This window comes from Musa acuminata, chromosome BXJ2-9, assembly GCF_036884655.1.
Source record: "Musa acuminata AAA Group cultivar baxijiao chromosome BXJ2-9, Cavendish_Baxijiao_AAA, whole genome shotgun sequence".
NCBI lineage: Eukaryota > Viridiplantae > Streptophyta > Magnoliopsida > Zingiberales > Musaceae > Musa > Musa acuminata.
The window spans coordinates 3,591,096-3,607,792 of record NC_088346.1 but is presented as its reverse complement, the minus strand read 5'-3'; the positions used below and the strand labels follow the sequence as shown (position 1 = coordinate 3,607,792).

Here is a 16,697-nt window from a genome sequence, read left to right as displayed (position 1 = left end):
TCAACTCTACCCCCCTACAAGTCATGAGTGTGATGTCTGTGTTGAGATGTTCCGATGCTCATCACACAGTTGACCGAGTCCTTTATTTTTTTTTCTGTAAACTATTTAATTTAATGGATGTAATATAAATGTTTTCTAGGAAATTGTGAGGGCAATGATGTGAGATAAAAAAAAACATCAATGCGGTCTATTATCCCTTGTGGGCTGATGGTGATCCGTAAGACTATCGAATATATGCCTGCATCCACTTGCAGGTTGGATCCACCTTTTCGTGTAGATATTTTGCAGTCTAAGATTTGAGGATCAAGTCATAGTGGTGCCAAGTATTCGACGGTGAGGTTGAGATCCTGGTTGGGGGCAGCTGATCCTGACCTGCAAAATAGTGGTGGTGCGACCCCTGCATGTGTGTTGTCTACGACTGGTAAAGCCTGTGATTCCTTCCTATCCCCAACTCCCAGACCGCGACCTCTCACTAAACCCCTCAAATGTTATTATTGATGGAGAGGCATGTCTAGATTTCAAGAATTCTCTCTTCCATCGCCCACCTTTCGGTAACTGTTGTGTGTCTTCTTACTGTTGTGCGTCGCCTAATCCACATAGCATCTCTCTCGCGGTCTACACCACAGCTTTTACCTTTCCTTCCCCACAGGTTTTGTCTCCATCCTCCCAACTTGCACTCCGTGCCTCATCTCCATCACTCCTTTCCATCCATCCTCATAATGCACTTCTTTTTAGCGACCTCCCAAAAGAAGAGAGGCATATATGAACGACCATACGTACATACATACATACGTCTGACAGCAACCCAATCGCCCATCACACGAATACCGTATTAGCGTTTCTTGATTATTCTAGAAGGCTGGTAGCTTTGGTACTGCTTCTTCACCTGTTACTCCCACGGTCTGGTGGGCTTTCAATCGTCCAGAATCTCAACCACCGGTAAGTTGCAATGCTCTTATTTATCACGTTGGATTAGTTTATACGTTCAATGTGGTTCACATTCTTGTCGTGTGACCCGTTTTGGCCGGGAGTCGTTGCCTCGTGCCAGATGGATCGTGGTTGGCCACAGCAGGGCCGGATCGGGTCCTTGCTAAACCACCCCTTCGTACGGCCCGACCGAACCCATCCTGTTGGCCGTCGCGTTGACCACTCGTTACACGTTCCGAGGAGTCGATCGAGACCGATAACGTGGCAAGTCGTTTTTTTTTTTCTTCTTTTGTTTCTTCGGCTTCGTGCTGCAACAGGCGGAATGAGGCGGTGGCCGTCAGCGGGTCAACTCTGATGGGCGGCGACTACTCGTCGCCCTCCGGCGTCCTTTTCCTGCCTCCATTAATGAACCCCAGCCAAAACGATACGGCGTGGCAACTCCGGGAAGAGACACCACGGCTGTTATTCAACGGACCCCGACGCGGAGGCCCAGCGTTGGACCCAGCTCTGCCGGCGAGTGGAGCCCGGAGTGGGCTCCACCCCACGAAGACCGACCCTTCCAGAGCCCCGGGACGTGGAGCCACGACACGCGCGTCACACGTGACGCCACCAGTCCATTGAGCATAATTAGCCGCGAACGTACCCGTCTCGGGGCGGAGCGGAGAACTGGACAACACGTGGTGGGGCTCGCAAGGTAGACGATGGGTCCGGTTTTGGACAGGGGAAGGGTTGGGACTCAGGTCTCTGACCGACCTTATCCTGTTTCGTCGCACCCCATAACTCCTATGTACTTACTTACCCATTGCAACCTACCCACGTTCCCCTCCCCCTCTTTTAATCTCTTCATCCGGAATCATCATGTCATCTTATTTCTTTCCCTCCCTTCTGCAGCAAAACACAAGCAGAAGAAGAAAGGAGGCTTACGGAACAGAGAAAAAAGAAGAGGGTGAGTCTTCCTGGTCCCAATTTATTGCTCGCTCTTTCCCTTGTAAAGCAACTTGTTTCTTTCCATTCTCAGTATAACCTTTTCCTCCTTCCCTTGTCCCGTTCCATCCCTCAAGGTAACCAATGGTTTCTCCATCAATTCCCTTCTTCTCATGGGTTGGTGACTTCTGCTAATGGATTTATGCCCTCTATCTATGTAGCTCGGATCGATCGGGTTGGGCGGCGGCAGAGGAAGAAGAGAAGATGATGTCCAGATCGTATACCAACCTACTCGATCTGGCGTCCGGGAACTTCTCGGCGCTGAGCCTGGGCGGGGGGCGGGCGCCGCGGCGACTGCCGCGAGTGATGACGGTGCCGGGCACGCTGGCGGACCTGCAGGAGGAGGAGGAGCGCGCCAACAGCGTGGCGTCGGACGTGCAGTCGTCGCAGGCGCAGGACCGCATCATCATCGTGGCCAACCAATTACCGGTGCGCGCCCGCCGCCGGCCCGATGATCGCGGCTGGACTTTCGCCTGGGACGACGACTCTCTCATCCTCCAGCTCAAGGATGGCCTCCCCGATGATATGGAGGTCCTCTACGTCGGTTCCCTACGCGTCGACGTCGAGGCTCACGAACAGGACGACGTCGCCCAGGCGCTGCTCGAGCGGTTCCAGTGCGTCCCCACCTTCCTGCCCCCGGACCTCCACGAGCGATTCTACCATGGCTTCTGTAAGAACAACCTCTGGCCCCTGTTCCACTACATGCTTCCCTTCTCCGCCGATCATGGCGGCTCCGGAAGCCGCTTCGACCGCTCCTTGTGGGAGTCGTACGTGCTCGCCAACAAGCTCTTCTCCCAGAAGGTCATCGAGGTGATCAACCCGGAGGACGACTACGTCTGGATCCACGACTATCATCTTATGGCCCTCCCCACCTTCCTCCGCCGCCGCTTCAATCGCCTCCGCATGGGCTTCTTCCTCCACACCCCCTTCCCCTCCTCCGAGATCTACCGTACCCTCCCCGTCCGCGAGGAGATCCTCAAGGCCCTCCTCAATTGCGACCTCATCGGCTTCCACACTTTCGACTACGCCCGACACTTCCTCTCCTGCTGCAGCCGCATGCTCGGCATCGAGTACCAATCCAAGCGGGGATACATCGGTCTCGACTACTTCGGCCGCACCGTCGGCATCAAGATCATGCCTGTCGGCGTCCACATGGGCCAGCTCCGGTCCGTGCTCCGCCTTCCCGATAAGGAGTGGCGGGTTAACCAGCTCCGCCAGCAGTTCGAGGGCAAGACCGTGCTTCTGGGCGTCGACGATATGGACATCTTCAAGGGTATCAACCTCAAGCTGCTCGCCTTCGAGCACATGCTGAAGCTCCACCCAAAGTGGCAGGGCAGTGCGGTCCTCGTCCAGATCGCCAATCCCCCGAGGGGCCGAGGAAGGGACCTCAAAGAGATCCAGGGCGAGATCGAGGAGAGCTGCGAGCGAATCAACAAGGCGTTTGGGCACGAGGGGTACAGCCCGGTGGTCTTCATCGACCGCCCCGTCTCCGTGGTCGAGAGGATCGCTTACTATACCATTGCGGAGTGCGTGGTGGTCACGGCGGTAAGGGATGGGATGAACCTCACACCCTACGAGTATATCGTGTGCAGGCAGGGAATCGCCGATTCTCAAGGTTCCCAAGCTGATAGCCCGAGGAATAGCATGCTGGTGGTCTCAGAATTCATCGGCTGCTCGCCCTCGCTCAGCGGAGCCATTCGGGTCAATCCATGGAACATAGAGACCACAGGGGAGGCCATGAATGAGGCCATCTCTCTTTCAGACGGTGAGAAACAGCTGCGGCATGAGAAGCACTATCGTTATGTCAGCACTCATGATGTTGCGTATTGGTCGAAGAGCTTCATGCAAGACATGGAGAGGACGTGCAAGGACCATTTCAGAAGGAGGTGTTGGGGAATTGGTTTGGGATTCGGATTCAGGGTGGTGGCGCTCGAGCCTAATTTCAGGAAACTCCATGTTGATGGAATCGTGTCTGCTTATGTGAAAGCTAAGAGTAGGGCTATCTTGCTGGATTATGACGGGACGTTGGTGCCACCGACATCCATGAACAAGAGGCCCAGTGCGGATGTTATCAGGATCATCAATACCCTCTGTGCAGATAAGAAGAATGTAGTCTTTCTTGTCAGCGGAAGAGGTCGGGAAAGCTTAGAGACGTGGTTTTTGCCTTGTGAGAAGCTCGGAATTGCAGCGGAACATGGATACTTTATTAGGTATGCTTCTTCTTGCTTTTGTTGTGTTTAACATTCTTCGATAGTATTGTGACAGAATCGAATGAATTTAGCCCCTGAAGTGGGAGCGCCGATCACTGTAGCATTAACAGCTGAATGGATTTATTTGTTTGTTTGTTATTGCTTGTTGCTAGAGATTAGGAGGAAACTGTCTTATGAGCCTTGCATGTTTACTCATGCATTTTGGTTTTGTCAATGATTTAGCTAAGATGATTGAATTATATATTATTTGAAAAATAGAGATAGGAGGTGCTCGTCCTTTATATGTTTCAGCAAAAGGGAAGAAATATGCAACCCCATTATCAGATGTGCATGACTAATTTAAGCAAATTCATATGTTTTAGTAATATGTGTGATCTTTCAGATTGAATAGTTGCTGTTTGAATGAAATTTAAGTTGTTCATGTTGCTTTATTGAGGTATGCTACATTGTTTGTACAATGGAAATTGATCTCTTGACTTTTTGAAACATGTTGCAGGGTTAGTAAGTAAAAGGAATACATATGTACAATGTTTAATGCTTGCTGTTGCTTGTGGATCTATGGTTGAATGAGAGGAAGAAGAAACATGTTCAATGGGGGATGCTTAATATGTTCTTGTTTTGTTTCAATATTTGCAGGTGGAGTAGGGACAAAGAATGGGAAACCCATTGCCAGAACACTGATTTTGGATGGATGCAGATTGCTGAGCCAGTCATGAAACTATATACAGAGTCCACTGATGGATCTTCGGTTGAAACCAAAGAAAGTGCCTTAGTTTGGCACCATCAGGACGCAGACCCTGGCTTTGGTTCTGCTCAGGCAAAGGAAATGCTCGATCATCTAGAAAGCGTGCTTGCAAATGAACCAGTCTCAGTGAAGAGTGGCCAGTTTATCATTGAAGTCAAACCTCAGGTATGCATTTCTATGTTGTATTGCCTTCCCAGACATCATCAATCTCAGATGTATCATGCTCTGTGCCATACCATCTTAAACGAACAGTTTGCACCAAAGTAGGAGCATCACAAGCATCCACAGTATTGTATCTCTGGTGGCATGTGGTTGTAGATATACTACTGTTTGTGTCTGGTCTCTTTGGCTGTTTTGACCTTAGGACGTGTGCCGAGCCATTCTGAAAATTCATCATCCTGCATATCTTGTCTGCTTGATGTTTGTGTTTTATTCATGCATCACATTTTGTCATTGTTGCTTCGGCAGGGAGTCACCAAAGGTTTAGTGGCAGAGAAGATTCTGTCCTCCATGGTGGAGAATGGTAGACAAGCTGATTTTGTACTGTGCGTTGGCGATGACAGGTCGGATGAGGACATGTTTGAAGACATTGCTGGTGTAGTGACAAAGAAACTGGTAGCTCCTCACACATCAATATTTGGTTGCACCGTCGGGCAGAAACCAAGTAAGGCGAGGTATTATCTGGACGACACAACTGACGTCATAAACATGCTCAGAGCACTTGCAGATGCCTCCGAGCCATCCTTATCTTCTCCTGAGGAAATACTGGAACCTATGCCATCCGCTGAGACCAAAAGTGATTACTCCCAATGACAGCATTCTTCTGATTGGTTTCCTCATATTCCATTGGCACGGTAAAAGTAAAGCTTGAACAGCTCTCTGCTCTGCGAAAGAGATCTTATGCAAGCGGACAGCATATTAGGTTTGATCAGACTGCTTGATAGCGATCCTCCCGAGCATGTTCATACGTCGATCAGCAATGAAGTAAGCTGCTGAGCGATGCCGTCAAAACCCCCAGGGGAAGTTCTGCTGCTGGATCGAGTGGAAACCAGTCTAGGAAGTGGATAATTACTGTTTGTCTCAATATTTTTTTGACATGGAACTCTTGCGGTAGAACAAAATCCGATGATTTGACATGTTAACCAAGATGAATATCACGGAACACACAGGATTTATTTAACTAAAGGGTAAATTTTCATTCGATCTCTTTTATTTGTACACATAAATGGCTTGTCATTCATGTTCAGTTGTGGAGGAAGTTTTTTGATTACAGAAGTTTCACGTCTTTTCTGCCCAAACGCGATGATAATTGTTTCTTCTTGCTGTTGTTGTAGTGGATTCAACAGTGTTTGCTTCGTTGATTTCTGAGATGTTGGCCAATGTGAAGTCCTCCATTGGCCGAGTATGAGTGCTGTCATCTCCACCTGCTGCAGAAAAGAAGCGTCGTCTCTCCCTCTATCTCTCTCTCTCTCTCTCTATTCTCTTCCACAGTACTGAGATGTGGCAGTTGAAGAATCCAAAGGTGTCCTGCTAACTTTTATTGGTTCGCTCTCTTTCACTTCATCGGCGAAGATGAAGTTTGCCTCCGTGACTCCACCTTTCATCTTTGAACAGTATATATAACCACTCTTACACAGACGCCATGTGACGACTGCTGCAGGGAGATAATGAAAGGAGTATGAGTTTTGAGCTCATGACTTGCTCTGATTCCATGATAGGGATCTGAGTTAAATGTTCTGAGCTCAATCGAGTTGTATCCACCTCAGCCACTTTACCCAAAGCATAAGGCAAGCAACTGTTGGCACCAAAGGAAGCAGGTGGACCTGCAACCCCCCATTGCTTCAGAGACAAATTAGCATGACTCTTATCATGGAACATTGTTTTCTGCATGCAAAACGTTTTTGGGGGAAGACGGTGACTTTGCTGCTGTTGTAAGACAATGGACCTTCTCATGGCATTTGATTGGTCCTAAAGGGTGGAATATGAGCTCCCAGTTAGTGTTCAAAGAGCATTAGGTTCTTCATTCCATGGAAGTCACAATCTCCACCTGCCAAAACAAATTGCCTACATACTTGAAACTGCTCAGTGACCTTAAAAAAGAGAATTCAGTGCTTAAGGTTTATACTAATGAGAGTTTGGAGAGAGTTAACATAATATTTGGCGTCATTGTACATTAAATTTTTTATAGTCACTGAATAATCTTATGAAGAATAAAAAAAAGAATAATATGAATATAATGCTATAACTTTACTATTTATATGATATATATATATATAGATTAAGATAAGCATCGAAATAAATTTATTATAAATTTGATCTATCATTATTTGATTTTTATTTTTAATATTAAAATTTTTAGATAATAATAATATAATCATAATTTTTTATTTTTTATTTTTTATTTTTTATGCTTACACCACCATCTTCAGATCAAATGTGGTCAGATTTCCAGATGCAATAAAGAGATGGCTACACGAGAATATATATAATGTTTTCAAATAAATCGTTACTATGTCATCATCATCATCGCATCACATCCCTCAAAAAAGACTATCCATCCATCAACGTCTAATCCCAGCCGTCCAAGCTTCGTAGTTGTCCTCTTTTACGATCAAAGATATATATATACGTATACTGCCTGAAAAATACGATGCTGTCCGCATCATTCTGTACTGCCACTCTCGTCGCTTTGGGAGGCGAAGGCAGACACCGCCCGCCCACGGACGAAGCCAACGGGCACGGGCGCAACGGTTCCTTTTACGCTTTCTCTCACTCTGCCCGCCCCGTTGCTTCGTCGGAAGCACCCGGCGCGGGCTTCCCGTGAGGAATGCGGGGATGGAGTTGGATCGGCTTCGTAGTCGGATCATTCCGTCGATTCAGGTGTTCCGGCTGTTCCGCTTCTGGATCTTGGGCGGTTGCTAGAAGTAGGGGTTTCTAGGGTTAATTCTAAGTGGCCGTGATTCGGGAATGGAGGTGACCGACGGCCTCGATTTGCTCCGCTCCCGGTGTTCTCTTTCTTCTGACAGTTTGAACTGTTCCTAGGGCAACGACTGCCATGCATCTCCGAGTGAGTTTTTCCTTTGTTCCTGCTTGTGCTTTTTTGTTAGCGGAATCCATCGAACAATTAGCCGTATGATTAAAGAAGGTTTCTTTTTAGGTTAATTTTGACCTCGTTAAGGTTGAAGGGTACCTTTTTGTTTACCCAGATATCAGGGATGAAATGTGTGCCATATCTTGCGCTGAAACAGGACGTTCATATTAGCATTGGTTTGTTCTACGGTCCAAGGTTTTAGATGGTCGAAATCAGATGCACATTATGCTTTGGAATTTCCCTTTTCGGCATAAAGAACGGGAAGTTGGAGGCTCTGAAACTTTTATTGATGTCTGTAGTTTCTGATCATGACCAAGGCCAGCCATCCATAGCATTTCCTTCAAAGACGACACTAGTGGTAACATTGGCAACCATTTCAAGGGGCAGTACATCGCCATCAGCCATCATCTTTGTCACCATGTGCATCTGACTAACTGCATTCATTTGAAGAACTATATGCACCGCCGCAGCCCCAACATTGCCAGGAGGTCCCTCATGAGGGATCTCATTGTCCTTCAGAAGTCGAGGTCACTGAGAGACCCCTCCGCCAGCCCTCCCTCGTGGGCCTCCCCTTACAATGTGGGTGGCTTTGCTAGGAAATCTGAAAGGAAGGCTACTACCAATGGCAGGTGGATATCCATAGGAGACAATTGCCGGAGGGAGGCTGGTCGGTTGTCTGTAAGTTTGCCACTCGTTAGAAGTGTTGCCACAGCAAAAGTCACTGCCGCGGAAGCAACTGGTGATTATGTATTTGAGGAAATAGATAGGGATGCAGAGATTACCAAAGTGGAAGAAGCCGGGATAAGAAGTCACAAGAGTGATAGTTTGTCTGGCAACCAAGTCTCTTCGAAGGACACACACAAGAAAGTGGTGGGACAAAGGAAAAGGGAGCCCAACAAGAGTGCTGATGGACAGGCTGTGTGCCCTAAGACACTTTCGGAGCAATTAGAAGAAGTTCCAGGTCAGACAGACGATTTTAACAAAAAGAAATCTGGCTTATTTCAGCATGGTAGACATGAGAGTAAAAGGAGAACCAACAATGCGGTAGAAGAAAACACTTGTGATCATTATCGCCGGTCAAACAGAGGGAAGAAGTGCAGGCTGAAAGGAGCAAGGCGGGCTTGTAGATCTATTTATTTGAGAGGTATTGGTGATTACCGAAATCTGACCAATGCTTCAGACTCAGTAGCCGTAGCTTCCAAGAATCAGAAAGCTCATCTGGAGAATGTTGAAGAAGATACTGAACTCAAGGCCGCATGGACTCAGAGAAATGTATGTGGAATTCCGTGGAATTGGTCAAGGATTCATCAGCAAGGGAAGACATTTCTTGATATAGCTGGGCGGAGTTTGTCCTGTGGGCTATCTGATTTTAGAACAAAAAAAGCTGAAGGCCTTGTTCCACAAAGGGAAGGAAATACTTCGAATATGGCCACTGCATTGGATCATCTGACTCCAACAAGTTCAGATTCTGAAGTGCTACCGTTACTGACCGAGGTGCTGGAATTTCAGGGTAATGGTGCTAATTGTCTCCCTTCAAAGGGTTATTCAGGAGAACTGGAAATCTTCTCTAATCACAGCTTGAGGCATTATACAGACTCTGACCTTTCATCTGATGCAAGATCAAGCCAGAAGAGATATAGACTGTTTGCTCATGGCAGACACAGAAGTCTGACGCAAAAATACATGCCAAAAACCTTCAAAGATCTTGTGGGACAGAACCTGGTTGTTCAAGCTCTTTCAAATGCCATTATGAGAAGAAAAGTTGGGTTGATTTATGTCTTTCATGGACCTCATGGGACGGGGAAGACATCTTGTGCTCGTGTATTTGCTAGAGCCTTAAATTGCTTGTCTGAGGAGGTTTTTAAACCTTGTGGTGTTTGTAGTTCCTGCATTTCAAATGATCTGGGTAGGAGCAGAGATGTGCTAGAACTGGGACCAGTTGGCAACTTTGATTTTGAGAGCATTAAAGATGCCTTTGATAATATGATGTTGTTACCACGATCGTCAATGTACAGAGTGTTCATTCTAGATGATTGTGATGGCTTGCCTTCAAATTTATGGAGTACCATTTCAAAGGTCATTGATCGATCACCACGGCATGTGATTTTTGTCCTTATCTGTTCAAATCTTGACTCTTTGCCTCATATTATCATATCCAGGTGCCAAAAGTTCTTTTTCCCAAAAGTGAGAGACTCTGATATCATCTCTACTTTGCAATGGATCGCAACCAGTGAAGGATTAGAAATTGACAAGGATGCTTTAAAACTTATAGCATCACGATCAGATGGTTCCTTAAGAGATGCTGAGATGACCCTTGATCAAATCAGTTTGCTTGGGAAGAAAATTTCTCTTCCACTTGTCCAGGAGCTAGTAAGTTTTCTGTCATTCTACCATCTCAATGCCTACATCGCCTGGTAGTTCTCAGCACTTTCTTTTGTATACTAGTGGTTCTGTAACTCTCGAAATTTTCATGCATTTCAAGAGAAGATGTGCATGTTTAGCATGCCTAGTTCTAGATTTGATGAAATTGAACATTGTAGGAAGCAATCATATGATCTTGCAAACATTTTGTGGCAATGCAAATTATAAAAGAGAACCTTGTCCTTTAATCAGTTTATTGACATATAAGGAAAAAAAAACTCATAGGATGATTTTGTTTGCAATTACTGGTTGCTCAAAATGACTGAGTCCAAATATGATCTTTTAAATTGTAAGAGGATGTTTTATTCATATAGCCGGCAACATTAGACCAATGTCTTGAAGCATGAGATCAAAGTGCTCCATTATGCAGCTTAATCTAATTGCTGTCTCTTTTTTTTTAGTGTTGGAAGTTCCTTTTTAAGTTTGACTTTTCATGTCCAGTACAGATTTCTGTCTAACATTATCTATGAAGGATGACCACACAATTCTAATTTGCAAGCCTCAGAGGGTTTCCCATGAAACTTTATGAGTGATTAAGAAATATTTTCTTTTTTGTTGCTTAACTAAAGCAAGCAAAACATTATAACTTACCACATACAACTTATGTGGACATGGAGTTTTGGTGAATTTTGAAATCTAAGCAGTGAACGAGGCATTTGGCACTGTGAAGAAATTAATACATCATCTGCTTGGTGAAATATTGACATTTATGTGCTACTTATCCAGGTTGGTTTGGTTTCTGATGAAAAACTGGTGGATCTGCTTGATTTGTCATTATCTGCAGACACTGTTAACACTGTGAAGAGCTTAAGAGAGATTATGGAGACGGGGGTTGATCCTCTGGCATTAATGTCACAGCTTGCAACCATAATTACTGATATTCTTGCTGGTAGCTATGTCTTTACACAAGATAGACTATGCAGAAAATTTTTCCGTCGGCAAACTTGTGAGTAAAACAACAATGTGCTCAGTCTTCACTTCTCGAGTAATGTAACCTAACAAAGGAAATTGGCAACCACCAACTGGTTGTCACTCTGTCAAGAGTTGATTCTTGTACATGGTCAGCTGAGTATGCTTCTCATGTTGACCGCCTAGTTCTGGTCTACTTGTGCTTGATTGAGAGTTTTTGCAGAAATTTTTCAATTGGGTTTTCTCTAAAAATATTTTAACTCTATGATAGTGTTTAATTTGTTTGTTTCAGTGTCCAAGGAAGATATGGAGAGATTACGCAAAGCTCTCAGGACCCTCTCTGAAACTGAAAAACAGTTGAGGGCATCGAGTGACAAACTGACTTGGCTGACAGCTGCTCTTCTTCAACTTGCTCCAGATCAGCAATATATGCTACCTAGTTCATCCACGGACAGAAGTCTCGATCACAGTCCAATGCTTCTGAATAACTCTCACGTCATAGATATACATGGAGGCTCTACCAACAAGCTGGATGACATGCAACTTCTGGACAGGAGCTTTTCAAGAGGTGTTGGTCAAGGGTACAACAACAATATAAGTGGTAATGAGTTAAGTCATAGTGTTACAATGGCCAATGGGAGGGGGCCAGCGAAGCCCAGTGAAGCTATTGAAGCAAGTGACCTACACAACACTGGCAAGAGATATGATAACATTGAGAAGATATGGCAAGCAGTACTAAAACATATCCCATCAGATACATTAAGATGGTTTTTGTATAATGAAGGGAGTCTAAAGTCAGTTAGCTTAGGTGCCGGTAAGTTCTTAAAGTCCATTTTCAATATGCTAAGAAACAAATATTTGCTTGGTATCTTTGAAAACAATTAAACATGGTGAAGGGCAAAGCTAGGATTTCATTTGAGGGGTAAATTTCACATTTAATATTTTGACCAGTTGGTATAGTTATACGATATGAATTTCAATAGGAAATTACTAATTTGATATGTAAAATATAAAATATGATACTGAAAATGATGAGTTGTAGGTTCACATCATTATTATGGAGTGGCTTAAATACAGGTCCGTTGAATTCATCATGCTGTTAATTAGAATAGCTTCGTATTTTAGCACCTGTTACCCTTTTACTTTATTGATACTTGTTTATGTTCATGAAGAACCCCCTCATGGAGAAAATGGAAAATAATCGGGAATTTTTAGACAACAAATCATCTGGATATATACACATAAGGAGGAGAGATGGTAAGGAGAGAAAGTCTTGGGAACCAGCCCAACCATACAAGTTAGACTGGCTCTGGGCCAAAGCAAACCAACCTAACCAGCCTCGTTAATGCATTATGGTTCTGTGATCCAATGCCGAACAACCATGTGCTGGTTGAGTTCATCAAAACAAGTTGGTTCAATCTAGTTGGTTGTTTGAGGTGCATTTACATTTTTTTGTCAGAAAGAAATTAGTTTACTTCTTGTCTGGTTGGGTTGACACTTGCTTTGATTCAAATGCTTGACCTGAATTTGACCCGATCATAGATGATTTATGGGACCGAATGAGCCCAATTAAATTGATCTGGCTGATCTAGAGGGATTAAGTTTGGATAACCATCATTACACAAATTGTTTGGTAAGGTATGTATTTGAGATCATGGACGGATATAGATCTGTTGACCTTGATTATGTTGGTAATATCTGCTGTCTACTGTGATTCTTATGATAAAGATTGTTTGCATTAAAGAACACCAACGTCTGAGTAAGACCTATATAACCAACAAGTGCTTGATCCTAAACTTAATATTTCATTGCTATTTTAATATTCTGTTTCGTCATTTAGGGTATTATCTCAGACAAACTCTGCATGTCCGTGGTTTTATGAGTTTTGATTCCGTTTCAAATGTTTGAGTTGGTTAGCAATGCTTTATCTGTTGGTGGAGAGTACTGTAAAAAAGGTTTAGCAGTGCAAAACATTGATGGTCTGAGAAATATGGTATGATACAAAGGTCTAAAGGTGGAGTTGAATACCTGTCTACCATTATAATTTTGAAGTTTTTTGTAATCTTAGGTTTATACCAGAAGAAAAAATGTTTGAATTTTGTGCTTAGGCCAGTAATTTAGATGACTGATGTTATTGTTTATTATCCACTGTAGCTCCTACTGTCCAGATGGCGTTCAGCTCAAATGCAAATAAATATAGAGCTGAGAAGTTCAGAGGGCAGCTTTTGCAAGCATTTGAATCTGTACTTGCTTCACCGGTAATGCTTGAAATCAGCTGTAGATCCAGGAACACTGTCAGACTAGATGCCCCAGCTGCTCCCCTTTTGCCTAGTTCCGAGAGTGGTTCTTCTAAGATGACAGTAAAGCAGCAATATGTAAAGAATAAAAATTCACTTAATTCAGTCTCTGAAAATCTTGCAGGGAAGCTTATAGAAGAAAATATTCTTGGAAGGATTTGCTCTGGTCAAGCTAGATGGCTGCACCCTGGTCCCCCTGTGATGACAGAAGATGAAATTGTTGAAGCAGGACCTCATGAACTTCGGCTAACAAATAAGACTGTAGGATCAATGGAAAAGGGATTTGAAAATGTATGGGAAGAAGCATCAGCTTCATGTCACCACAGTAATTTGGTTTCTTTGTCAGAAAGGAAGGACAATGAACAAAATCAAAGAAAAAACTTAGTTAGCGGCCAAGTATCTCTTGCGCATGTCATTCAACAGGCAGAAGGTGGGTGGTCTAGATGCAAAGCCATGTCAGTAGCTGAGAAGCTTGAGCAGGAGAACTTGTGAGTAACACAAGCAATTTTTGTTCATAGTCCTTCTATTGATCTGTTCCTATTTCATAGTCTAGTGCAAAAGAAAAACATATATAAGCATCAACCTAAGTTTTTATTGTAGCTTGGTCTCAAATGCCTAGTAGCTTGTCACTTATAATCTGCATAGCTTTTGAACATGAGAACAGAAATATGAATCCTGCATTTACATAACGCAAACTACCAGTTCACTTGGATCGTATATCTTCTGATCTTCTTAACTAACTATAGCCACAAAGAGGGTTTTTTGTAATTTAAATTGATGTGCAGCAAAATAAATCTCTTAAATGGTTACTGCAATAAAGTATTTCTGATTATTGAAATAGGATGCCAGATATATAAATGCTCATCAAGTCTGAAGTTCATCTGATCGATCCTAAATGGGAAAGGTTGGTTGCAATCTTGTAATCGCACCAACATAAACAAAAGAATTGTTGCTTCTTTTTGGCATGGCTGATCAATAAGAGTGAAGATTTGGGAAAGAACATAATTGACAATCTGATCATACACAAAGCAAGCATGCAAAAAACCTACATGAATGAAATTACGGATACATACTGCACCTTTTGTTGGATAACTGATATGGTTATTTAGCAATACAATCTCTTTCGTGGAATCTAGTCACATTTGACATTGAATTTCTAATGCCGGAGATTTACTTGACAAAATTGCCTTGGTTAATCCGGTATACTTAGAAAGTTACCCATGATACTTATCATTTTTCACAACGTGCACGTAAGCATAATTATTGTTTATTTTCTCAATCTAGCTGGACAGTGCATTTTGTAATTTCCTAAATCTTACAGGAGACTGGAGCCTAGATCAAGAAGCTTGTTTTGCTGGAAAGTTCATAGGACAACTCGAGCCAAGGTAATCATACTATTTATGTTTTGCATCTGTGGTGAAGACACCAACTCAATGCTCTATCAGGAATTGTCAGAATATTTCGACTTTACTGTTAGTGTCATAAATTGTGAGCTTTGTTGATGTAATTATTTTGTTTATACTTTTGTCTTTCTATTTTATATGTATACTTAAATACATCCATGAACTTTACCTTTGGCATTTTAGTTTATGCATTCTGTAATATATATATATATATATATATATATATATGTGTGTGTGTGTGTGTGTGTGTGTGTGTGTGTGTGTATTTATATACATCAATGTATAGAACGTGTGCCTTTGTTGGTTACCTTATATGCAGTGCTTATACCAAAGATTAATTTTGTTTAGTACGAAAGAAATTATATATGATTTTTAACTCATACATCTGTGTTTGCTCATATGAAAAAGAGGCATAAAAAATAAAGGACACGAAGCATGGTAATGTTGTTTTCCTCCTCTAGTTCAGCTACATATTAGGGTTCCTTTTCAGAAAATTCATAGGGGTTCCTACTTAAATGGCTTCTTTGCAGTGCTTAAACATGAAAATTAGAAGGAAACCGCAATCTCTGTCGAAGCTAATCATATGTGGAAGATGCCTGCATACCGCATCGCCGAAATAAATTCTTGTCAGATGGCAAGTCACTCAGGTTGTTCCTTCACATATACTGTAGGATTTTCCTCCCTGTTCTATAGATCTTTTCTTGTCTCAATTAAATGCCTGAAAATTGGAGGTTGTTCACATATCTTTGCAGCTCTTAAACCGAAAAATTGGAAGGAAACTTGGATCTCTGTCGAAGCTCATCATCATATGTGGAAGATGCCTGTGCACTGGATCACCAAAGAAAATGATTAATGGATTGCAAGTCACGCAGGTTGCTTACATGTGCTCTAGGTTTTTCCTCCCTCTTCTGCATGTTCCATTGCTCAATCTTAGGAAGCTTTGTACATTTGTTTAACAACTGACAGAACGAAAATATATTCTTTCAAGCTGAATTCTGTAGATTGTATAAAATGCAGGGACGCCACCTGAACTTTGAGCACTTCTCCAAGAGACTCCATTTAACGGTTGCCACTGGTACGTGACTCCTGTAAATTGTATCGTTTGTCTGGCTATCCATCAATAATAAAAAGTAATTTGAAAGGTTGTCATTTGGCGTGGCATTGATGTGACATAAGAATCACAGTTGATGTGGTCTCCATGTGATCCTTACCATGTCATCCGCATGGATGTCGGGGGACGGACTCATCCAACTTGGGTGTCCCATCCCAAATTTTGATGGGTGCTATTGATATGACATCCATGTCATCCTTACGATGCGTACACGTTCATCCAGCTTTGTGCCTATCCAAAATCTTGAGAAGGAGACACTGTCATGGCATCGATGCGGTACTTTTGTCGTCCACCGGGGCACCACATGGCATGTATTCTATGATGAGTTAAATTGGTGTAGGATGCTACGTGTTAACTCCACTGCGATCCACTATGACAGTATTTATTCCATTCATTTTATTTTATTTTCCAGAAAAAACCTTTATTCAGTTTCATCCTCATATGAGAGTTATCCTGATGGCTAGCATTGTCTTGGACCATAGTATTTGTTTTGTACTCAGCTGACGAAGATTTTTCTCGATGTAAAATTGACCAACCATAGAATTAATCGTAGATTCTTCACACCAATAAAGTTCTCTGATCGGTGGAATATACGTGTT

The 16,697-nt window shown here is 43.2% G+C and overlaps 2 protein-coding genes across 11 annotated transcripts; both read left to right on the top strand.

Annotated features, from left to right (window-relative positions):
* The first annotated feature begins 1,818 nt into the window (after window positions 1-1,818).
* LOC135582015 (probable alpha,alpha-trehalose-phosphate synthase [UDP-forming] 7) lies at window positions 1,819-6,073 on the top strand. Of its 2 annotated transcripts, none has more exons than XM_065124551.1 (4): window positions 1,819-1,873; window positions 2,073-4,121; window positions 4,758-5,031; window positions 5,335-6,073. In XM_065124551.1, the coding sequence occupies exons 2-4, from the start codon at window positions 2,116-2,118 to the stop codon at window positions 5,677-5,679; spliced, it is 2,625 nt and encodes an 874-aa protein (XP_064980623.1). In that variant the 5' UTR covers window positions 1,819-1,873; window positions 2,073-2,115; the 3' UTR covers window positions 5,680-6,073. The 2 variants fall into 2 exon arrangements, with proteins under 2 accessions (XP_064980623.1, XP_064980622.1); XM_065124550.1 differs by having other exon boundaries at window positions 1,836-1,988.
* A 1,463-nt stretch (window positions 6,074-7,536) lies between these two features.
* On the top strand, window positions 7,537-16,669 carry LOC135582007 (protein STICHEL-like 4). Of its 9 annotated transcripts, XM_065124535.1 has the most exons (10): window positions 7,537-7,933; window positions 8,024-10,327; window positions 11,105-11,324; window positions 11,559-12,101; window positions 13,442-14,072; window positions 14,906-14,969; window positions 15,518-15,634; window positions 15,740-15,859; window positions 16,005-16,062; window positions 16,130-16,669. In XM_065124535.1, the coding sequence occupies exons 2-7, from the start codon at window positions 8,414-8,416 to the stop codon at window positions 15,605-15,607; spliced, it is 3,462 nt and encodes a 1,153-aa protein (XP_064980607.1). In that variant the 5' UTR covers window positions 7,537-7,933; window positions 8,024-8,413; the 3' UTR covers window positions 15,608-15,634; window positions 15,740-15,859; window positions 16,005-16,062; window positions 16,130-16,669. The 9 variants fall into 9 exon arrangements, with proteins under 9 accessions (XP_064980607.1, XP_064980610.1, XP_064980609.1 ...); XM_065124538.1 differs by having other exon boundaries at window positions 8,115-10,327; window positions 16,005-16,136; XM_065124537.1 differs by having other exon boundaries at window positions 8,073-10,327; window positions 16,005-16,136.
* Window positions 16,670-16,697: the final 28 nt, after the last annotated feature.